Source organism: Oryx dammah, unplaced genomic scaffold, assembly GCF_014754425.2.
Source record: "Oryx dammah isolate SB20612 unplaced genomic scaffold, SCBI_Odam_1.1 HiC_scaffold_29, whole genome shotgun sequence".
In the NCBI taxonomy this organism is placed as follows: domain Eukaryota; kingdom Metazoa; phylum Chordata; class Mammalia; order Artiodactyla; family Bovidae; genus Oryx; species Oryx dammah.
Genome location: NW_024070213.1, coordinates 11,196,405 through 11,216,422, shown reverse-complemented (window position 1 = coordinate 11,216,422; position 20,018 = coordinate 11,196,405). Strand labels below are relative to the sequence as shown.

General features: G+C 55.8%; 1 protein-coding gene across 4 annotated transcripts in view; it reads left to right on the top strand.

Annotated features, from left to right (window-relative positions):
* CACNA1C (calcium voltage-gated channel subunit alpha1 C) overlaps positions 1 to 20,018 on the top strand; it is a 392,177-nt gene that overhangs the window by 326,746 nt on the left and 45,413 nt on the right. For 3 of the 4 annotated variants that reach the window (XM_040233654.1, XM_040233652.1, XM_040233653.1), the window contains exons 14-27: positions 589 to 796; positions 1,685 to 1,805; positions 3,074 to 3,188; positions 3,893 to 4,013; positions 4,334 to 4,403; positions 6,657 to 6,789; positions 9,495 to 9,624; positions 10,642 to 10,701; positions 14,492 to 14,598; positions 15,477 to 15,564; positions 16,067 to 16,174; positions 17,802 to 17,854; positions 18,135 to 18,281; positions 19,050 to 19,251. In XM_040233654.1, coding sequence (XP_040089588.1) covers positions 589 to 796; positions 1,685 to 1,805; positions 3,074 to 3,188; positions 3,893 to 4,013; positions 4,334 to 4,403; positions 6,657 to 6,789; positions 9,495 to 9,624; positions 10,642 to 10,701; positions 14,492 to 14,598; positions 15,477 to 15,564; positions 16,067 to 16,174; positions 17,802 to 17,854; positions 18,135 to 18,281; positions 19,050 to 19,251 — 1,663 coding nt within the window. Of the gene's footprint in view, positions 1 to 588; positions 797 to 1,684; positions 1,806 to 3,073; positions 3,189 to 3,892; positions 4,014 to 4,333; positions 4,404 to 6,656; positions 6,790 to 9,494; positions 9,625 to 10,641; positions 10,702 to 10,821; positions 10,882 to 14,491; positions 14,599 to 15,476; positions 15,565 to 16,066; positions 16,175 to 17,801; positions 17,855 to 18,134; positions 18,282 to 19,049; positions 19,252 to 20,018 lie in introns of all 4 variants that reach the window. The other variant, XM_040233655.1, reaches the window with a different exon arrangement.

Sequence of the window (20,018 nt, the reverse complement as noted above, 5' to 3'; positions counted from 1 at the left end):
CTATTTATGCCTTCTGTTCATTTTTTCGTTGGATTATTTGGGATGTTCTTTGTTTTTTGCTATTGAGTTGTATGCATTCTTCATACTGTTGAAGAATATGTCTTCGTATCTTAATCTCTTATCAGATATATGGTTTGCAAATATTTTTTTCCCGTTTTGTAGGTTTTTTCAATTTGCTGAGAGTTTACTGTCAGAAGTTTTTAGTTTGATGTTGTCTCACTTATTTTTTTTATTTTGTTGCCTGAGTGCGGAGCTTTTAAAAAATCATTATCACATGTAATCCTCCCAATAACAGAATGAAGTGCAAGCTGTCACTGCCCCTATTTCTTCAGGTGGGGAGAAGAAAGAAAGAAGGGAGGCTGAGCAATTTGCCCAAAGGCATGTGCAGAGCTGGGTCGGAACCAGGCTTCTGAGCCCAGGCCCTGAACTGAGTCACTCACACCCCAGTTGTGAGCTGGCCAGCCCAGTCCCACCACCACGCTGCCCCAAGGGAAGGGCAAAGAGCAGGGAGCTGCAGTTGGTCTCAAAGCCCCTGGCGGGCGAGGCAGGTGGAGGGAGGTGATGAAGCCAATGCCCCCTCGTCCTCAGGTACTGGAACTCCCTGAGCAACCTGGTGGCGTCCCTGCTGAACTCAGTGCGCTCCATTGCCTCGCTGCTGCTGCTGCTCTTCCTCTTCATCATCATCTTCTCCCTCCTGGGGATGCAGCTCTTTGGGGGGAAGTTCAACTTTGATGAGATGCAGACCCGGAGGAGCACCTTCGACAACTTCCCACAGTCTCTCCTCACCGTGTTTCAGGTATGGACCTTTCTCTGCCCGACCATGGCAGGGGAGGTGGGGGGAGAGGGGGCAGAAAGCAGGTACCGGGGGAGTGGGGGAGCAGAGAGGAAGGGGATTCCCACTCCCACGGGGCAGCCAAAGCCAGACCAGGTCGGTCACGGGAGCCCAGGAGCGTCTGTAGCTCCCCACCCCCACGCCCCACGGAATTCCACTCTCGGACGGACCCCTGGGGTAAAAAAATAAAGATCCAACTCAGTGGCTTAAAAATCTGTTTCTTAGCCGTGGAAACTTTTATTCAAATATATTCAGCACGAAAGCCCAAAATATCCACAAAAGAGAGCAGATGGCTCTTGCTGGGGAGGGGAGAGGTGGGGAGGTTGCTCCCAGGAAAGTACGACCACCATCAAATTTGTGACTTTCGTAGATCTGTTGGCTTGGGGCCAAGTTCAAATAGCACTGAGGTTTAAAAGGAGATCAGTTTGCAGATTAAATTGAATGATAACGTGAATGTTGCCAAAATCTCATAGATGGTACCCAAAGTCCTCATGCTTGGGGAAGCCTGGGGGACCACGCGGCGCCTCAGTGAACATGGTCACTTCGGTGCCTTAGCCCTAGGGTCAGCTAACGGCAGCCACCGAGCACGGGGCCTGGGCTGTAGGAGGTGTTTTTCTCAAGAAGCGCTTACAGCGCTCGATCAGTCATTTGTGCCAGTGGCCACTCGCTTGAAGGAGAGGGCTGGACCTGCAGGATCACAGCTCAGAGCCCCGGGAGGAGAGCGGGCGGCAGGAGGCGGGGAGAGCAGAGAGGTGTCAGAGGTTTCTATATGGCAGGGGGCCGGGCAGGGGAGCTTCGGGCTTGCTGTTGGTCTAACGCTGTGTCCCTCGTTGGTGGGACTATGTCATTCAGATCCTGACCGGGGAGGACTGGAATTCGGTGATGTATGATGGGATCATGGCTTATGGCGGCCCCTCTTTTCCAGGGATGTTAGTCTGTATTTACTTCATCATCCTCTTCATCTGTGGAAATTGTATCCTTTGCGCCTGCCTCCCCCACCCCCTGTGGCCCCCTTAACTTGTAGCTCAATGCCAGTAGGTGCGCCCAGCGGGTCCTGACCAGGGAGGACCCAGGGCCACCCTTCCCCAGAGAAGAAGGAAAAGGCACATGCCCAGCCCAGACCACCTTAGTGGTGCAGGCAGGTGGGGATGGGAACCTGGAGCCGGGCCCGGGGTGGGTGTGAGTCCATGCCCCTGAGCTGCCGTGGTCCGGGTGGGCAGTGCCCAGTGGTGTTGGCCTTGCAGCTGCCCACTCAGACCTCATCATGAGACACCTGCTGCCCTGGCCGGGGGCCTGCTGAGGGAGGAAAAGCCTCACCCCGGAAGTGACCTTCACCTGTCGCCCTCCCTCTGAAGCTGCTCAGGGGGACGCTAGCCTCAGACAGACCGGACAGGCCACGGGCAGGTTCCCAGGTCCCCACTGCAGGCAGCCCTCCCCTGTCATATCCCCCAGGGTTCTATGCAGAGAGGCTTGTAAAGTAGAATTACAGATGAGCTGGACTCAGAGGTCAGCTCACAGCCTCAGACACACCCAGGGCTGTCCACCTAGTGTCCTGGAAACAAGGTGGAAATGGCAGCAGCTCCGACCTAGCGGGCTGAGCAAGGCTGAACTGGGTACCACATGCCCAGCCCCTGCCCTCGGGGGCCAGGCCCCTCAGCTCCCGGTGTGAACCAGAGCCACCTGGGGCCTGGAGTGGAGGGGGGCCTGACCGGCACTAACCTCTTGGCTGGACTGACTCTGATCCAGTTCTCTGATCCATGGTACATGCATCCGAGTCGGGGGCGGGGGAGAAGAAACAGCAGACTCCGCTCAGTCAGGAGCCCAGCTGACCCTCCTGGGGCCTCTGTCTGAACAAGGTCATGGCGGGAGTGGGCAGGGACAGCGGGCACCTCCTGGTGGCGGTAATGACCGCCCAGTTCGACGGCCCGCTGGAGGCAGCTCTGTTCACAGTGTCACTTACAGGCGGTCATCTCTGTGGGAAGCAGCATCGAAACCCAGCAATTAGAGCGAGGCTGGGCTCCCTGCCTCCCGCCCCCAGGCCCGGCCTGTGTGCCTGCCTGCTCCGGATCCCCCAGGAAACCCCAGGAAGCTAGGAGGGCGGTGCAGAGGGGAAGGGGGGCTCAGTGGGCTCGGAGCCCCTCCCCATGGGGAACTCTGGCCATGCATGTCCTGTCCTGGCCCCTGTGCCCACCCACCACCCCAAGTCCAAGGGTCATTTTCTTTAAGAATGGACACAAACAGATATCCTACTGAACGTGTTCTTGGCCATTGCCGTGGACAACCTGGCTGATGCCGAGAGCCTCACGTCTGCCCAGAAGGAGGAGGAAGAGGAGAAGGAGAGGAAGAAGCTAGCCAGGTAACTTCGAGGCTCCCAGGCCAAGCGCCCGGCTCCCAGATGCCTTTCCCGTCAGTGCTCAGGAGACGCTGGGCCCGCCCGGCTGTCCTTCTAGACAGGATTAGGTGGGGGCCCCTACAGTGAGCGGGGCCTCTCCCCTATTCCTGGACATCACTCTAAGCAAGGAGCACCATGAATTATATCTCTGGGGAGGTGTCCTGTTTCCCCATGGGTCCAGGAGTTGGGGAACTCTCTTTTGAGAAGAGGGTCATGACAGATGATGGGAGTAGAGGATGGGATGGGAGGGTAGCCAGTCGGAGGGGAATCTGGGAAGATGATGCCTCTTCACTGTCCTGTAGCTCATCTCTTCGGATGAGCAGAAAAGACAGGACCCCACGCCGTCCTCGTCTGTGTCCAAACGGACGATCTGGGCCACACCTGTGCCAGATTCTGAGCAGGTTCTCAGGAACCTTTGGATTACATGGAGGCTGAGTCGGGGAGAAGCTGGGCATTCAGCTGAATGCTGGACAGAGCTGACTGGGGGCAGAGACCGGGGAGGACAGAGCCGGGGGGAGGCCCAGGGCCCGGAAGATTGAGCCACACAGCAGGGCCCCCAGAAGACAAGTGGTCCCAGGCCCTGGTGGTCTGGACCCCAAGGCACCACAGGGCAGCACCCTATTACTCTGGTCAACATCCCTTGCTCTTCTCTCCTGCTGACCCGCCAGGACCGCCAGCCCAGAGAAGAAGCAAGAGGTGGTAGAGAAGCCGGCCGTGGAAGAGACCAAGGAGGAGAAAATCGAGCTGAAATCCATCACGGCAGATGGAGAGTCCCCACCTGCCACCAAGGTATGGGCTGCTCTGCCCAGGAGCCGGGGCGGGGGGCAGGGAGGGAGAGGGAGGGGGAGGGGGACTGCAGTGCTGGGTGGGCTGCTCTGCCCAGAAGCCAGACACCGGGGTGGGGGGAGGGGGACAGAGAGGCCAGAGGAAGGGGACAGAGTCGGAGTGGGTGGGCGTGCAGAGGAAGGCCAGCCTTCTGCTGGTGTCCTGAGGGTCATGTACAAAGGGACAGTTCGGCCTAGACTCGGGGGTAATTTCAAGACTATTGGAGGCCTCTAAACCATGAATCTTATCTAACCGGATCCTCCTCCTCTCCCTTGGCTGCCTAGATCAACATGGATGATCTCCAGCCCAACGAGAATGAGGACAAGAGTTCCTACCCCAACCAGGAAACCGCAGGTACCAGCCCGCTGCCTGGCCTGGGGGAGGCAGTGGGGGGGGTGGAATGGGGGTGAACACCTGGCTTTAAAGCTGGGTGCTGGTCCCAGTTTCCCCACAAGCGGGGGCCTCACTTGATCCCCCAACTCAGCTGCAGCATCACCGTTTATCCTCTGGGGGAAAACTTTGCTCAATTATTACTGTGATAATGATAACAGAAGACTGAACACATTGTGCTGGAGCAGTGCCTTTGGGCCTTTTGGAAGCTGGATTCCATATACATGTAAGGTTTATTATAGCCTATGTTGTAAAATCGCTATTAAGTTACATAACTTATTAGGATAACATATGTTGCAGCATCTTGCTTGGTTAATAATAATAGTAAATCCCAAATCTGTCCTGCCCGCTCCCGGGAGGGGGTGCTGAGCACAGCAGGGCTCCGCTGCAGACGCCTGCTCACGGCTCTGCACGACGCTGTCGGGTCTCCCACAACAAGAGCGTCCTGTCTGTGGTCTGATCCGCAAACTAGCAGGCGGGCCCCTGGAGAGGGTCTTTCGTCAGGAGCCAGTCCCCTGCATCAGGACACCACACCCTGCATGAGCCTGGCCTGCCCTCCTTCTGCCGAAAATTGTGGGTATCATCACCTGCTTCAAGCTCAAAGTCACAACAGACCATCACGGCGCTACGGGTCCTGCCGACCCAGGTCCCCACACAGGCTAGTCTGTGTGGAGGCATAGCTCCCTCAGAAACCGGACTGCGGCCAGCCTCCTTTCTCCTGTCTCCGCGGTCTGTCTGCTGGGAAAGAGGACTTGGCTTCCCGGGGCTCAGACAGAAAGGAGGGCGGAAGGGTGTCCCTGAGCCGGCATGGAGCCTTTTGAAGCCTTTACAGCCCTTGGGGTAGAAACCGTTACAGAATTTCAAAGACACACCAGAAATAGCCACTGAATGCAGTAGGCGGGTCTTGTCTTGATCCTGAATGAGCAAATAAACCTTAAAATGATATTTTTGAGGCAGTCAGGGAAAACTGAATAGGGGCAGGGAGCTAACTGATGTTAAGAAGGTTTTGTTCATCACGGGACCCCCTGCAGGAGATGCCCATTCCTAGTCCCCACGGAGCGACCACACTGCCAAGCAGGGGCCTGTCAGGCCTCCCCCACCAAGTTTAATCTCCAGAGCTCGAGGTTGGTCAGAGCCCCCTGTTCTGTACACACCACATTTCAGAAACATTGCCTCACTCAGAAGGAAAGCTGTGTGCTGAGATGGGGCTTTTATCTGCTCGATTCATGTGTGCGAGTGAACGTACAGATGTTCTTGAAGAGTCACTGAGGACTTAAAATTAATAAGTGCACATGAGAAAGAAATGTGATGACCCCAGGGAACATGTAGCTCAGTCCAGAGGCTGTGAGGGAGGCCTGGGCTGTTTCGAGGACTCCAGGGGGTGAGCAGTGAGGTAGCTTCATGGAGCAGGGTGGTCCTCACTGGGTCTGCAGTTTGGTGAATTGGAGAAGAAAGACGTGACTTCTGGACCATTCTGTTGTCATGGATACAGAGCTGGATGAAACCAGGGAGACATCCACTCGTTGACTTAATCACTGCTTATAAAGCACCTACTGTGCTCCCCGCCCTGGGCAGGCACTGTGGGCTCAGCCATGGGGGCAGATAAGCTGCTGTTGTGAGGGGCCCACATTCAGTGGGAGGCAGACACAAAGCAAGAAAGCAAACCAACCGGAAAGATAATGTCAGGGAGATCATAAAACCATGGCCTGCCTGCAAGTTATGGACACACCTGTCTGCAGGGGAGCCCAGGGAGGCAGCAAGAGAAATGGAGGGGGTGGGGTATGAGCAGGTGGGGTGGCCCCAAAGGCCACCCACCCTTTCCCCCGGCCTGCAGCCAGCCAGCTGAGGACACCTGACCATGCCCCCGTCTCACCTGGTTACCTTTCTGGTGTCTGACCACTAGGATGACCAGCCACCCCAGTCTGCAGGGCACTGAGGGTTTCCCGGGGTGTGGGGATTTCCATTTAAAAAGCAGGACAGAGGTTGAGCTGGTCACCTGACTCACAACCTGGTCTCATGTGCTGCCAGGAGGCTTCCTCCAGCAGAGATGAGCCCCAGAGGTGCCCATGGGAGAGAGCTGGCTGTCCTAGTTGGTCCCCTGCGTTTCCAGAGATACCAATGATTCCTGTCCGTAGGAAGGTGTCTGGAAGTGGGCAGCATGGTGGTAAAAATAAGTGGGAGCCGTGGAGCTATTTAGGACGGTGCTTTCTCCTGCAGGAGAAGAGGACGAGGAGGAGCCCGAGATGCCCGTGGGCCCCCGCCCACGCCCCCTCTCTGAGCTGCACCTGAAGGAGAAGGCGGTACCCATGCCGGAAGCCAGCGCCTTCTTCATCTTCAGCCCCAGCAACAGGTGTGTGGACGGGGGGAGCAGGGCTCCACTCTCTCCATGATGCCAGCCCAGCAGGTATCAGCGTCCTCCAGCCCCCACCCCAGCACGCCCCACAACTTGTGTAAACAGGCACAGGTTTAGAGGAGAGAGTCCTGGATTATGAATCAGAAGACCTGTGTTTTGTTTTTCTTTCCATGATTTGAAATGCGTAAACTCTATTTCTACTCTGTTGGTGATTACATTTAACTTAGCAACCCCTAAAGTTAAACAAGATCCTAAACCTTCTGCAAAATAGAAGGAGGTAAACAACTAGACTGCATTAACTCCTTCCAGCTCTCTCACCTTAGCTGCTGTGGTTGATGAGTAATTCGATACCGACCTTTATTTCCAACCTGGCAAATCAGATATGATTTCCTGGGTAGACAGGGTGTGTTTGGATTTACATACCACTTACCATTCTATTTGTTCGATTTTCTCGTATCTTGGTCCATCTTTCAGAAATCATTTTCTTTCCTCCTAAAGTACATTCTTTGGAAGTCTTAACAGTAACTTCATTGGACCTCTGTTTATCTGTAATTGCTTCCGTTTCTTATTCTTGAGGGACAGTTGTGCTCTGTGCACACTTTCAGGCCGAGAGGTTATGGCCCTCGGCGTGTTAGACGTGTTACTCCACTGTACAGCTGGAATTCCCACTCTCGTTTCTCTGTAGGAATCTGCCTCTGGTCTCACTCTTTTAACATCATCTGTGGTCTCTGGAGAAGGTGCTGGCACCTCACTCCAGTACTCTTGCCTGGAAAACCCCATGGGCGGAGAAGCCTGGTAGGCTGCAGTCCAAGGGGTCGCAAAGAGTGGGACACGACTGAGCGACTTCACTTTCCCTCTTCACTTTCATGCATTGGAGAAGGAAATGGCACCCACTCCTGTGTTCTCACCTGGAGAATCCCAGGGACGGGGGAGCCTGGTGGGCTGCCGTCTATGGGGTCACACAGAGTCGGACACGACTGAGGCGACTTAGCAGCATGGTCTCTGGGGTTGTGATACGTTCACTACCACGTGTTTCTCTCCATTTATCCTGCTTGGAATATATTATGTCTCCTAAGTCTATGGATTTATATATTTTTTTTGTCAGTTCTTGAATAATGTTAAGGATTAGGATAAGAACAGCTGCTTCTGGGAGAGTTGCAGGATACTCCGTTTACACACTGCCTGGTCTTCCTTCTCTCAGGCTGGTCCAAGGGGACACATGATAGGCCTGCGTACTCTGTCCTTCCCCTCTCACGCATCCACTTCTTCATAACTTTCATCTCCTAGTCTCTCGGTTCAAATTCTGGGTCATTCTTTGGATATATCTTCCAAATTCTTAATTCTCTCTTCAATTCTATCTCTGTTACTGTATAAACCAGTTTTTATATCAAGTTATATATTTTTTTCATGTCAGACAGTTCCGTGTATTGCTTTGTTTTCCAAATCCAGCTACATCTGAGTTTCTTGTTAATTCGTCATCTTTGTGGTCAAGTCTTTTATCTCATTCAGTTTAGTTCAGTTGCTCAGTCATGTCTGACTCTTTATCCCATTAAATATTTCAAATATAGTTGTTCTATCATCGGTATCTAATATTTCCAGTATACAGAGTCTCTGGGGAGAAGTCTAATTCATTTATTTGAGTTTCTTCTGATTTGCCAACTCAGTGGCTTATTTTCTTGAGTGTTCCGTGATCTTTGTGACCTCAATACTCCATCTTAATTGGGGAGATTCCTGTGGACCTGAAGAAGGACTGCGAAGCTGTCTTCCAGATGCTCTTTGTGTGTGTGGCTCAGCCTAGGGGTCCCTGGCCCTCTGCCCCATCTCCTATTGGCTTAAAGATTCCTCACAGCAGTGCTGCCACTGGCCTCTGTCCTCAGGCACCTTGGCCCAACCTGGGCATGTCCAGCAGACCCCGGCTCAGCAGATTGGCTTGAGGGAGGAGGGGATCACTGCAGACTTTCCTAGCTCTCATGAAACCAGAATGGTCTTGGAGAGCTCGTCCTTTCCAGGATTTGGTGCTTCCACATCAGTAAGGTCTCTCAGAGGATTTAGTCAACCACATGCCAGAAGCAGAGGTCTGAAGGCCTGGTTCAAACCCTGAGCCACCCCGCGCCCCTCCCCGCATAGACACACACTCCAAAGTGGGCAAGACTATCCTTCCCAGATTCCATGTTTTCATCTGTAAGATGAGATAGTACCCCATCAAGAGGAGACAGCACATAAGACACCCTTGGCATCCAAGGATCCACTGTGAGTGCCCCAGGGTCAGGGCTGTTGGCCTCTGTCCCTGTGCTGAGGTTCAGGACTGAATTACTGCTGCGGCAGACAATCTCCCTCGAGCCCGGGCTTAACCAGCCTGGCATCATCCATGCTCTGGGTGGCTCTGCTGCTCCCCATACGGACACATGTGAGGTAGATCTTATGAAGTCAGTATTTTTAATGATGGGGAACTGAGTCCCCATATGAAAGCTCGTGAATGGGTGTCATAGCAGTACATGAAGATGCAGAGGTTCCTGAAGTGTCAGACGTAACCCCAAGGCCCCGTGGTGGGGGGCACGACGGGGCCGGCTGCAGGGCTGTGTCTCCCCTGTGGCCAGATGGCCCGGGCTGAAGGGCCCACACCCCGCCCGCACACGCGCCCACACACCGAGGAGCAGAGACCCCACCCCCGTGTGACAGCCCCCCTCCCCCTGCCCCCGCAGGTTCCGCCTCCAGTGCCATCGCATCGTCAATGACTCCATCTTCACCAACCTGATCCTCTTCTTCATCCTGCTCAGCAGCATCTCCCTGGCCGCCGAGGACCCCGTGCAGCACACCTCCTTCAGGAACCACGTATGCACCTCGTCCCCTGCACCCCAACCCCGCAACGTGACCCCCTGGCTGCCTGACCCTGTCCTTCAATGTGGAGCCTGCCCCGAATCTCATGGTCAGAGGCACAGCAGACATCTCCCTAAGAGAAGACAGCCTTGGTGCAAATCCATCTTAAGATCCTTAGCAGGAGGAGACCATGAGCCCCGAGCCTCAGGCCAGCCTGACCCTGATGTCAGACCGCACTGCCTACGGATACTCCCCAGGCCTTCGCCTCCTGGGAACTGGCCCATCCTGTCCATGGGGGTCAGTGGCAGATGGCACTCTGATGAGACTGCCCTCATAAGGAGGACCTCACTGACCCTCTGCAGAGTCGAAATTGAATTTGGAGCTCGCCTCAGGCTCTGGTGAATTGCAATCAAAGGCCAGAGTAGGACCTGCCATATCCCAAAGCCTTGAAACAATGTCAGATCCTAACCAGGCGGGCATGAAGCGAGGAGTCCACCACCCTAAAGCCAGACCACTGCGAGCCAGCCGATGGTCCTGCAGCCCACATGGCCCACAGGTTTCTTACTAGGAAGGCCCTCGCTCTGACCCATCACCTGAGACAGAGCAAAGCCTGAACCCCAAGCCTGTCCCCAGCCTGGGGTGTGCCTACCACACCCTGAGGGGCACGGCCAGGGTAGGGTCCTGGGAACATGAGAGACTGGCTCATCCCCTGATGTGAGTTAAGCAATTTGCATCTTTATGCAAAGAAAGCAAACCCCACTCTGTCCTTGAGACACATATCCCATGGTCTGATTTTGGTTTGTAAGTAAATTGAATTAATGAGAAAAGCACCCAACCGGACCCAGGACCCGCTGAGTCGGCTCTGGGAGCCCGCTCACAGATCTGGGGCCTTCAGGACCCTGGGCTGTGTCAATGCCTCTGGTCTCCCGTGGAAAGACTGCATGATTTGCGGAGCGACTCCCTGCTGGCGACCCTGCTCCCATCCTGTAGCTCCATTCCCCCATCCCCACCCTGTTTCTCTTTGTTTTGCAGATTCTGTTTTATTTTGACATTGTTTTCACTACCATTTTCACCATTGAGATTGCCCTGAAGGTAACCCTGCCCTCTGCTCCTCTCCTGTCCTTCCCCACTGGCTCCGCTGCTCTGTCGCTAAGGCACACTCTGCTGCTGTCTGTCACTCGGAGCCACTAATCCGCTGTGCTTGTCTTTCAGATCCTAGGCAATGCAGACTATGTCTTCACTAGTATCTTTACCTTAGAAATTATCCTCAAGGTAATGCACGCAGCAAGGCCTCTGCCTCCTCTCTGCACCGCCTCTTCTCTCTGGTTTCCTTCACTCTGGTTTTACTCTTAAGCCTGAAGCTGGGGGAACTGGGGCCCCTGACTTTGTTGTGCCCGTGCACAGTTTGGGCACTGATGCCGGCTGATACCAGGCACTCCCCCACACCGCCTGCCCCCCACCACCCCTGCGAGCCACGCCTGATCCCGGCAGGAACCCTCTCCCTATCCTGCCCAGAGGGAACACCACACGAAGGACAAGAGCCAGAAAATGGCAAAGCACAGGGCATCAAGAGGCCCTCTGCCTGTGCCCTCAGGATGCCCTTTGTCAACACAGGCCAATGCCAGTGTCCCAACCGAGGGCTCTGGACAGACCCCAGCACACACCTCTGACCCCCACCAAAGCTTGCCCCCTCGCCCCTGCCAGGCCTGGAGGAGGTGGCTGTGTCCTCCAGGGCTCATTGCGGGGCCCAGAGTCCACATGCACTCCCATCCTGTGACCCCAACACAGTAGAGCCCGCCTCCGAGCAGCCTCAGGATGACAGACGTTTGCCCCAAGCTTTATTATTGTTTCTATTAATATACAATCAATGAGGCTCCCCAGGTGGCACTAATGGTAAAGAACCCACCTGCCATAATGCAAGAGATGTAAGAGACATGGGTTCCATCCCTGGATTGGGAAAATACCTGGAGAAGGGAATGGCTACCCACTCCAGGATTCTTGCTGGAGAATCCCACGGACAAAGGAGCCTGGCTACTGTCCTTGGGGTGGCAAAGAGTCAGACATGACTGAAGCGACTTAGCACAGCACAATGTATTACTTACATCCACTCTGTTAGGAATTCCAAGCTCCCCGGGCCACCCAAGCCTCCGGGAGGCAAGTTCCAAGTCAGGGGAGTGTGTGCGCCCTCCCGCTGGCTCCCGGCTCCTCCCACCCTGCACAGGAAGCCCCAGACCCTCCTTCCTGGGCTCCTCCAGGCGGGGACAGCCTGTCACGTCCAGCTTCAGCCTGAGTGGACACTTTCTCATGTCTTCTGTGTCCAGACCCTCTGGTTCCAGCTAACCAGGTGTTAACAAGAGGAAACCAGAAGTGTTCCTTGGGTTTTTCTCTCTGACTCCCAGGGGGTGGGGAGGGGGACCAGGCTGCCCAGCTACATGGAGACCCTTCCCTGGACTCCAGACCCAGGGAGGTGAACAAACACCAGGCTCTTCCGAGTCTCAGACCCTCCCCAGAGCGCCTCTTCCTCCAAGGCTGCCGACTCCTGGGAGGTCCTCTGTCCCGCCCACCTGCTCCTTCTTCTGCCCACTTTTATGCTGACTGTGCTCTAGGTGGAGCCTGGCCCTAGAACCCTGCCTGCACCTCCTCCCCCCGGGTCCCTCTGCCCCACCTGTAGGCTCGGCATCCTGCCTGGGAGAGGTGACTGTCAGGCATGAGGGGTGTCCAGGGTCAGAGACAGTTGAAAGGCCTGGGCGTGTTCAGCCTTCCAAGGAAAGGCTTGTGGGGCCAAGACAGTTGGACTGAATGATGCTGAGATCTGTCACTGAGAGGAGGGAGATGGAACCAGGACCCACGAGCAGAAATTACGAAAGATGTGTTTAATGAGCAGTATTGCTGCCTGGAGAGGTGCTGGCTGGACGGAGGGGCATCCTGCTCTCCCAGCTCAGAGTTCAATCCTTTTCTCTCCCCAGCAAGGCTTTTCCTGGGCAAAGGTTAGGACTTCAGGAGCAGGAGTGTGTGGCAGTCAGCAGATGGGGTAGAGGGGCCCCTGCACTGGACCCCACAGTGAACTCTCAAGTAAATGCCCCATTTTTCCAGTGTCCACTTGCCCTTTCTCCTGTGGCCTCTCTTCCTCTGGTCCTGCCTGGGCAGCCGCCCTGCACACACACATGCACACACACACACACATACACACACACACACATACACACACACACACACACACACACACACACACACACGCCAGCCTTCTGGGCTCAGAGCCTCTCAGTTAACATGAACCATGGAGCCACCTGGGTCTGCTCTCGGGGGCCCAGACCTACACTGACAAGGAAGACCCCCACCCCAAGATTATAGGCCTTTGGGGCACATCTCCAGCTGAATTCCCCTGCAACCTTTTATATAATCTACCCACTTCTGGAAACTATTGAAGGACACAGGTGTCTGAGTCCCCTGTGACCCCCTCCTACAGGAGATCAGTGGGAAGAATTAGGTTGCAAGAGCTATTTTTGCCCATTTCCCCTGTGTTTGCTCTTGAATCACTTTGTGAACAAGCTGCCCTGGGCATGCTCTGATTCCAAAGAAATAAATTGGGCTTCCAGGCAACCAGGGAGCTGCTCCCAGGCTCTAAGCTGTCAGCTCCAGATTTTCCCCGCTGGCCATCGCTCATGGTCATGGCCTTTCAGCTCTTCACCTGGAAATCCACTGGCCCTTAGTTCATGTCAACGAGACTGGACAGGAGTTCCTAGAGCATGGACAGGGCTCTGAGTGGGGTAGGGGACAGCAAACCCACAACAGCCATCACCCCCAAAGTGGTCCCTCCCTAGTCTTCAAGGGGCTTTTGCGTGGTTCTGTAGCTGCCTAACAGCCACATGAGGGGGCTGCTGCTGTACAGAGGGGGGACTCTGAGCAGCCCCCGTCACAGGACAAACCCAGACGAAGCCTACGACGAAGCCAGTCATAGCTCTCTGCTGAGTCCAGTCCTCTGCAGTGAAGCTCCCCTTCAGGGCTTGCCGTCTGCAGGATTGTGTCCGAAAGGCTTTACCTATAACTCTCAAGAGCACTTAGAACCCTTCGGGGAAGAGGTTGTCATCACCTCATTTCTCTGATGAGACACAGGGAAGTTGAGTAACCTGCTCCAGGCACTCAGAGCGTGGTGGGTGGGATTTGAACTCAGGCGGCCAGGCTCCAGAGCTGGGCTCACATGGTGGTGCCCACAGCCCCCTCTGGACACACAGCTCCAGAACCGGATGGTGGAGTGGAGCTCGAAACCTGGGCGCAGACCAGCAGCACTTGTGAGGCCCAGGAAGGGATAGATGCTGGTCACCAGCATTCCTGGTAGACTTTCTCGTAGAATTTCTCACTGGGCACTAGAGCTTGCACGAGCCTGAGGGGTTACCTGGGGCTAAACCAGGGAAGTTCCGGGAAGCCAAGGGGCTGGTCCTCGACTGGGCGAGCCCCCACCTCCCCCAGATGCCCAAGTCCTGGGGGCCCTGAGGTGGAGAGAGGGTGGAGAGAGTTTGGAGAGGGCATGGGAACCCGAGAACACAGCTCAACTCAGGGAGCAGCAGCAAGGGGCCTCACGGGGCTGCAGTCACAGAAACGTGACGAGGGGCAGTGGGAAATGGGGGCGGGGCCCTTGAAAGGGCTGCAGATACAGGACTGAAGGTCGCAGGCACATCCTGGGCAGGAGCCTCTGGGCTTTGCATCGCTGGCAGCAGACACTTTCCAGGCGCAGCGTCTCCTCCTGTCCTGCCTGCCCCAACCCTCCGTCACCTCTCGGTTCTTGGTTCTTCGTCTGGGCCCTGCTGGGAGTGCTGTGGGGGAGGGAGGGGTGAAGGGTCTCTGGAGCCCGGAGCTGCTCACACCCCGATCCCTGCGCCCCCAGATGACGGCCTACGGGGCCTTCCTGCACAAGGGCTCCTTCTGCCGCAGCTACTTCAACATCCTGGACCTGCTGGTGGTCAGCGTGTCCCTCATCTCCTTCGGCATCCAGTGAGTGGGGCCCGAGGGCCTGAGAGAGGCACGGGGCAAGGGAGAGGGTCAGAGAGGACCGCGAGGGAGCGGCCTGTCCGCGTCCACAGCAGCCTGAGGGCGCTGGGACCAGGGCGGGGCCTCCCTGGCGGCTGTGGGCCCAAGGAGGGTAGAGGCCTTCTGAAGGTAACTAGCAGGCGAGGGTGGGGGACACTTCAGAGCAACCCCCATCCCCCAGGGCAAGGCCCTGTGTGCCTCTGGAGGACGGCTGTGGCCTGTCCTCCCCTGGAGAGGAGGCCTGGCCCGGTGCCCCAGGTGTGCGGAGTCTGTGGTGTCAGAGCTGTTCCTCCAGGACTGAATGTCCTCTGTTCAAGGGGGTGTGGTGGGCAGCCACGGGGGACCAGGCTTGGAGGTGGGGACCAGGTTTGAAGGTGAGCACCAGGTGCCTCCCCCGCCTGAAGCCCCGCCATTCGTACAGTATTTCTTCAAGTCCGTGATACGAAAAGCCACCACGGGTTCAGATTACAACAGGTGCCACGCGGGATGCCAGGCGGTTCATGTGCATTTTCTCTTTTGATCCTTGCAACAAGCTCATGAGGTGATCACTGCCCCGTTTCACAGATAAAGAAACTGGGGCTCAGAACAGTTAGGAAGTGTATCCTCTGGCTGGGGTCTGGTGGAGCTCTGCCACTCTACATCCCCTTGGCTGGGTAAACGCCCTCGAGCATCCTGACACATGGTAAATTCTTTTCCCATGATTTGCTCACCAAGTCCCTGGCTCCCAGGATAGCTCCAGGTCCCTGCAGGTGGGAGACTTTCTCCAGGACTCCCATGCGCTCCCCCTCTCTCCTGCCGGCCCAAGGAGCAAGAGTGGTTCACCCCACCATCCACTCCCCCAGGTCCAGTGCCATCAACGTGGTGAAGATCCTGCGAGTCCTGAGGGTGCTCCGGCCACTGCGGGCCATCAACAGGGCCAAGGGGCTGAAGGTGAGCTGATTGGGCCTGAGCGGGGGCCCCTAGCCCAGCAAGCTCCAGCCAGGGGTCCATGTGAGGTGATAGGTGGGCAGGAGGCGGGGACAATGGCAGGGCCTCTGGGTTGGAACCAGGACCCTCCTGCTGGCACCTCAGCCCACTTCATGTCCTGGTTCCAAGATGCATGGAGCCCCAGTAGAGGCCGCCGTTCACAATCCCAACTTTGCAGCAAAGCTTTTGCAGAAGGAGACCACATACAACCTCGGGCCCCGTGCAGTGATGAGGCCACTGAATCACTGCCCCAGAGTATGGGGTGTTAGCAGGGCTTTGGTCCATGGGATATGGGCCCCCCAGGCTCCATCACCCTGTGACCTGGTAGCACACTTTGCCCCTTTGAGTCTGATCCCCACCACCCCCTGCTCATAGTGGAGGGCTGCCCCTGCCCCCTCAGAGAGGGCCATGACACCGGGGAACTCAGCCAAGGCCAGGCCTGACCCCCCTGCCTCCCCCCCCACAGCACGTCGTGCAGTGCGTGTTCGTGGCCATCCGCACCATCGGGAACATTGTGATCGTCACCACGCTGCTCCAGTTCATGTTCGCCTGCATTGGGGTCCAGCTCTTCAAGGTGGGGTCTCAGCCAGATCTGCAGCCCCCTGTCCTTCCCACGTGTCAGCTCCCAAGGACATGGACGGGAGCAGGGGACACGGTGGGGACAGTGCTGGGTCTCCCTGGGGAGGGACGCAGCTGCCCCACAGCCCCTCCTGTCTTTCAGACCCAAGAAGGACTAGCTAGTTCCCAGACCAGAGCAGAGCTAGTTCCCAGACCTGAGAAGGACTAACTAGTTCCCAGGCTGGAGGACTAACTAGCTTCCAGACCCAAAGGCTAACTAGTTCCCAAACCCAAGGAGAACTAACTAGTTCACAGATACAAGGGGGACTAACTAGTTGCCACATCCAAGGAGGACTAACTAGCTCCCAGACCCAAAGAAGACTAAGTAGTTCCCAAATCCGAGGAGGACTAACAAGTTTCCAGACCAGAGAAGAACTAGTTCGCAAACCTGAGGAATACTAACTAGTTCCCAGACCCAAGAGGACTAACTAGTTTCCAGACATGAAGAGGACTACTTCCCAAACTAGAGAAGGACTAACTAGTTCTCAGACCAGAGAAGGACTAGTTCCCAGCCTGGAGGAAGACTAGTTGCCAGACTGGAGGAGGGCTAGTTCCCAGACCAGAGAAGGACTAACTAGTTCCCAGAGCTGGACTAACTAGTTCCCAAACCAAAGTAGGACTAGTTCCCAGCCCAGAGGAGGACTAGTTCCCAGCTCAGAGAAGGACTAACTAGTTCCCAGCCCAGAGGAAGACTAGTTCCCAGCCTGGAGGAGGCCTAGTTCCCAGACAAGAGCAGGGCTAGATCCCAGCCCGGAGGAGGACTAGTTCCCAGCCTGGAGGAGGACTAACTAGTTCCAGACCAGGGCAGGGCTAGTTCCCAGCCCAGAGAATGACCAACTAGTTCCAAGACCAGAGCAGGACAAACTAGTTCCCAGCCCAGAGGACGACCAACTAGTTCCCAGCCCAGAAGACAACCAAGTAGTTCCCAGCCCAGAGCAGGACTAACTAGTTCCCAGCCCAGAAGATGACCAACTAGTTCCCAGCCCAGAAGATGACCAACTAGTTCCCAGCCTAGAGGAGGCCAGCGTGTAGGCGGTGCTACTCCATCAGCACCCGGCCCTCCAAGCGAGGCTGCCCTCAGCCCTGCCCTCCCTTCTAGAGACAGGCAGGGGGACTGTCATCCCTGACCTCTCTGTGTGGTCACCCACCTAGACCTGTGGGGCTCCCTGTGATCAGCAGCATGAGTCCCCCACCCAGGTGGCTGCAGAGCCCTGGTTTGCCAAGTTCTCGCCCTGTGCCTGGCAGGCCCTCCCCATTTCCGCCCCAGTCCTTCTCTCTCTGTTCTTTTCCACCTGAAGCTCGGCCCCCACCATGCACATGGGCCCCGCTTTCCCCAAGTTTTCAACCTAAGTCCAGCCATCCTCCTCCCTCACCAGACCTGCCTCCCGAGCTCTGCTTCACCCCTGGGTTCCCTGTGATGGGGTCCCCGAGGCATGGCGCGTTTTCTGTCTGGGCTCTGCTCTCCTCACTCTTCTGTCCCAAGACTCCAGCACAGAGCCGGCTGCAGATATAATCACTAGACAGTTTTTGACCAACTCCTCGATTCAGGAACCTCTCCATCACTGTGCTCTTCCGCCTTCCAGGGAAAGCTCTACACCTGTTCGGACAGTTCCAAACAGACAGAGGCTGAATGCAAGTGAGTGCGGCGGGGACAGTCAGGCCGGCTGACTCTGGGTGGGTGAGGCTTGTCCTGAGAGGAGGGGTGCCCCGTTCTTCCTCCAACAGCAGTGGCAGCTGGATTTTGCCCATGAGTTGTCTGGTCCAGTTGACATAGCACATGAGATCATATACTCCTGAGGTCTGCTCAGGGGCCAGAACTGTGGGTTTAAGCTCAGCCATCCCATCCTGCCCTCGAGCCAGGAGTCACAGGTGGTGGGAGATGGGAGACCCCAGAATGAGCTGTCTCCCTTCCGCAGGGGGAACTACATCACATACAAGGATGGGGAGGTGGACCACCCCATCATCCAGCCCCGCAGCTGGGAGAACAGCAAGTTCGACTTTGACAATGTCCTGGCCGCCATGATGGCCCTGTTCACCGTCTCCACCTTCGAGGGATGGCCAGAGTAAGTACACAGACCCTGGCCAGTCTCATTGGCATCCACACTCCTTTCAGAAACCACGTTTATCTCCATCCTCCCTAGGTGGTGAGGGTGTTTCTAGAACAAGCTGAAGGCCATGCGTGCTAAGTCACTTCCATCGTGTCCAACTCTTTGAGACCCTGTGAACCATAATCCACCAAGCTCCTCTGTCCATGGGGTTCTCCTGGCAAGAGTACTGGTGTGGGTTGCCATTCTCTTCTCCAGGGCACCTTCCCAACCAAGGGATTGAACCCAAGTCTCTTACATCTCCCGCACTGGCAGGCAGGCTCTTTACCACTAGCATCACCTGGGAAGCCCAGACACAGGCTACCTGAGTGTAATCTAAACCACCACTGATGATCTGAGCAAGCCTGGGCATTTATATTGAGTGCTTTTATCTAAATGGATATCTGTCCTCAGATGGATCTTACGTTCACTGCAACATCCTCCGAGTCTCTGCTGAGAAACAACAAAGCTGTATTACTATTCACCAATATCTCCAGTTTTTTAAATCAATGCCCATGACTTGCATTATATTTAGACAGTTCTTGCCAGTTTCAAAACACCTTCATATTCATTATATCAATTGCCCTGCCAGGTAGGAAAATCCGGAACTATTGTTCACACTTTGCAGATAAGGAATCTGATGCTCAGAGAGGTTGAGTGATTTGCCCAAGCCACACAGTAGTAAGAGACAGAGCTGGGGCTTGAACCAGCTCCCCGGCCCTGCGCGGGCTGTCTCCCTGCCTCCAGGTTGCTGTACCGCTCCATCGACTCTCACACGGAGGACAAGGGTCCCATATACAACTACCGCGTGGAGATCTCCGTCTTCTTCATCATCTACATCATCATCATTGCCTTCTTCATGATGAACATCTTCGTGGGTTTCGTCATCGTCACCTTCCAGGAGCAGGGGGAGCAAGAGTACAAGAACTGCGAGCTGGACAAGAACCAGGTAGCCCCCACCCCCCAGAGGGCGAGAGGCCGGGTGGTCAGGAGGCTGAAGCCTGTGAAAGCTCCCCTTCTGCAGAGAACCCGAGCTCTGCTTAGGAAAGGAACTCCCCCCAAACCCCTGTCAGGGGACCTCTGGACCCCTGGTCCACACCTTGGCTCTAACTCACCGTTCTGGCTGCTTAGACCCTTATGTATTACCAGGTTGATGACAGTAGAGACGGAGCAAATAGACTGGTTGGGTTTAGAAGCTGGAAGTGGAGACTGGAGGAGAAAGGAGGGCTTGGGTGAGTCCCGTCCTGACCTGGGGTCCAGGTACAGCGCAGAGGTAACCAGAGTCTAGTCAACCAAAGACCCCTTGGCCGCGAGCTATGACTTCTGGTCTGTGGACACTGGTATCTGACTCAGGATGGGAAAGGAGAATCACGGAGAGACGGGCCTCCAGAAGAGTCTTTAGCTGGAAATATCTGAGAAGACGGACTGTCAGTCAGCAAGCGTTTACCAACCATCCCCGAGACGGAAGGAAGGAGACAGGGCCCCCTCAACTACATCCTGATAGGGACCAACCAAAGAGGGTTCTCCTTCCTTAGGGGAATAATAGAACCTCAAAAAATGACCAAGTAACATCTGGTTCAACCTGTGAAACCCCTCCCGTTTACCCCCCGTGGCAGTGTGTGGACTACCCCCATCCTCCGGGTTACTAACGCCTCCCGTCTACCCTAGTGGCGGGGCGTGGAATAACACCACCACCCGCCATCCTCCGGGTTACTA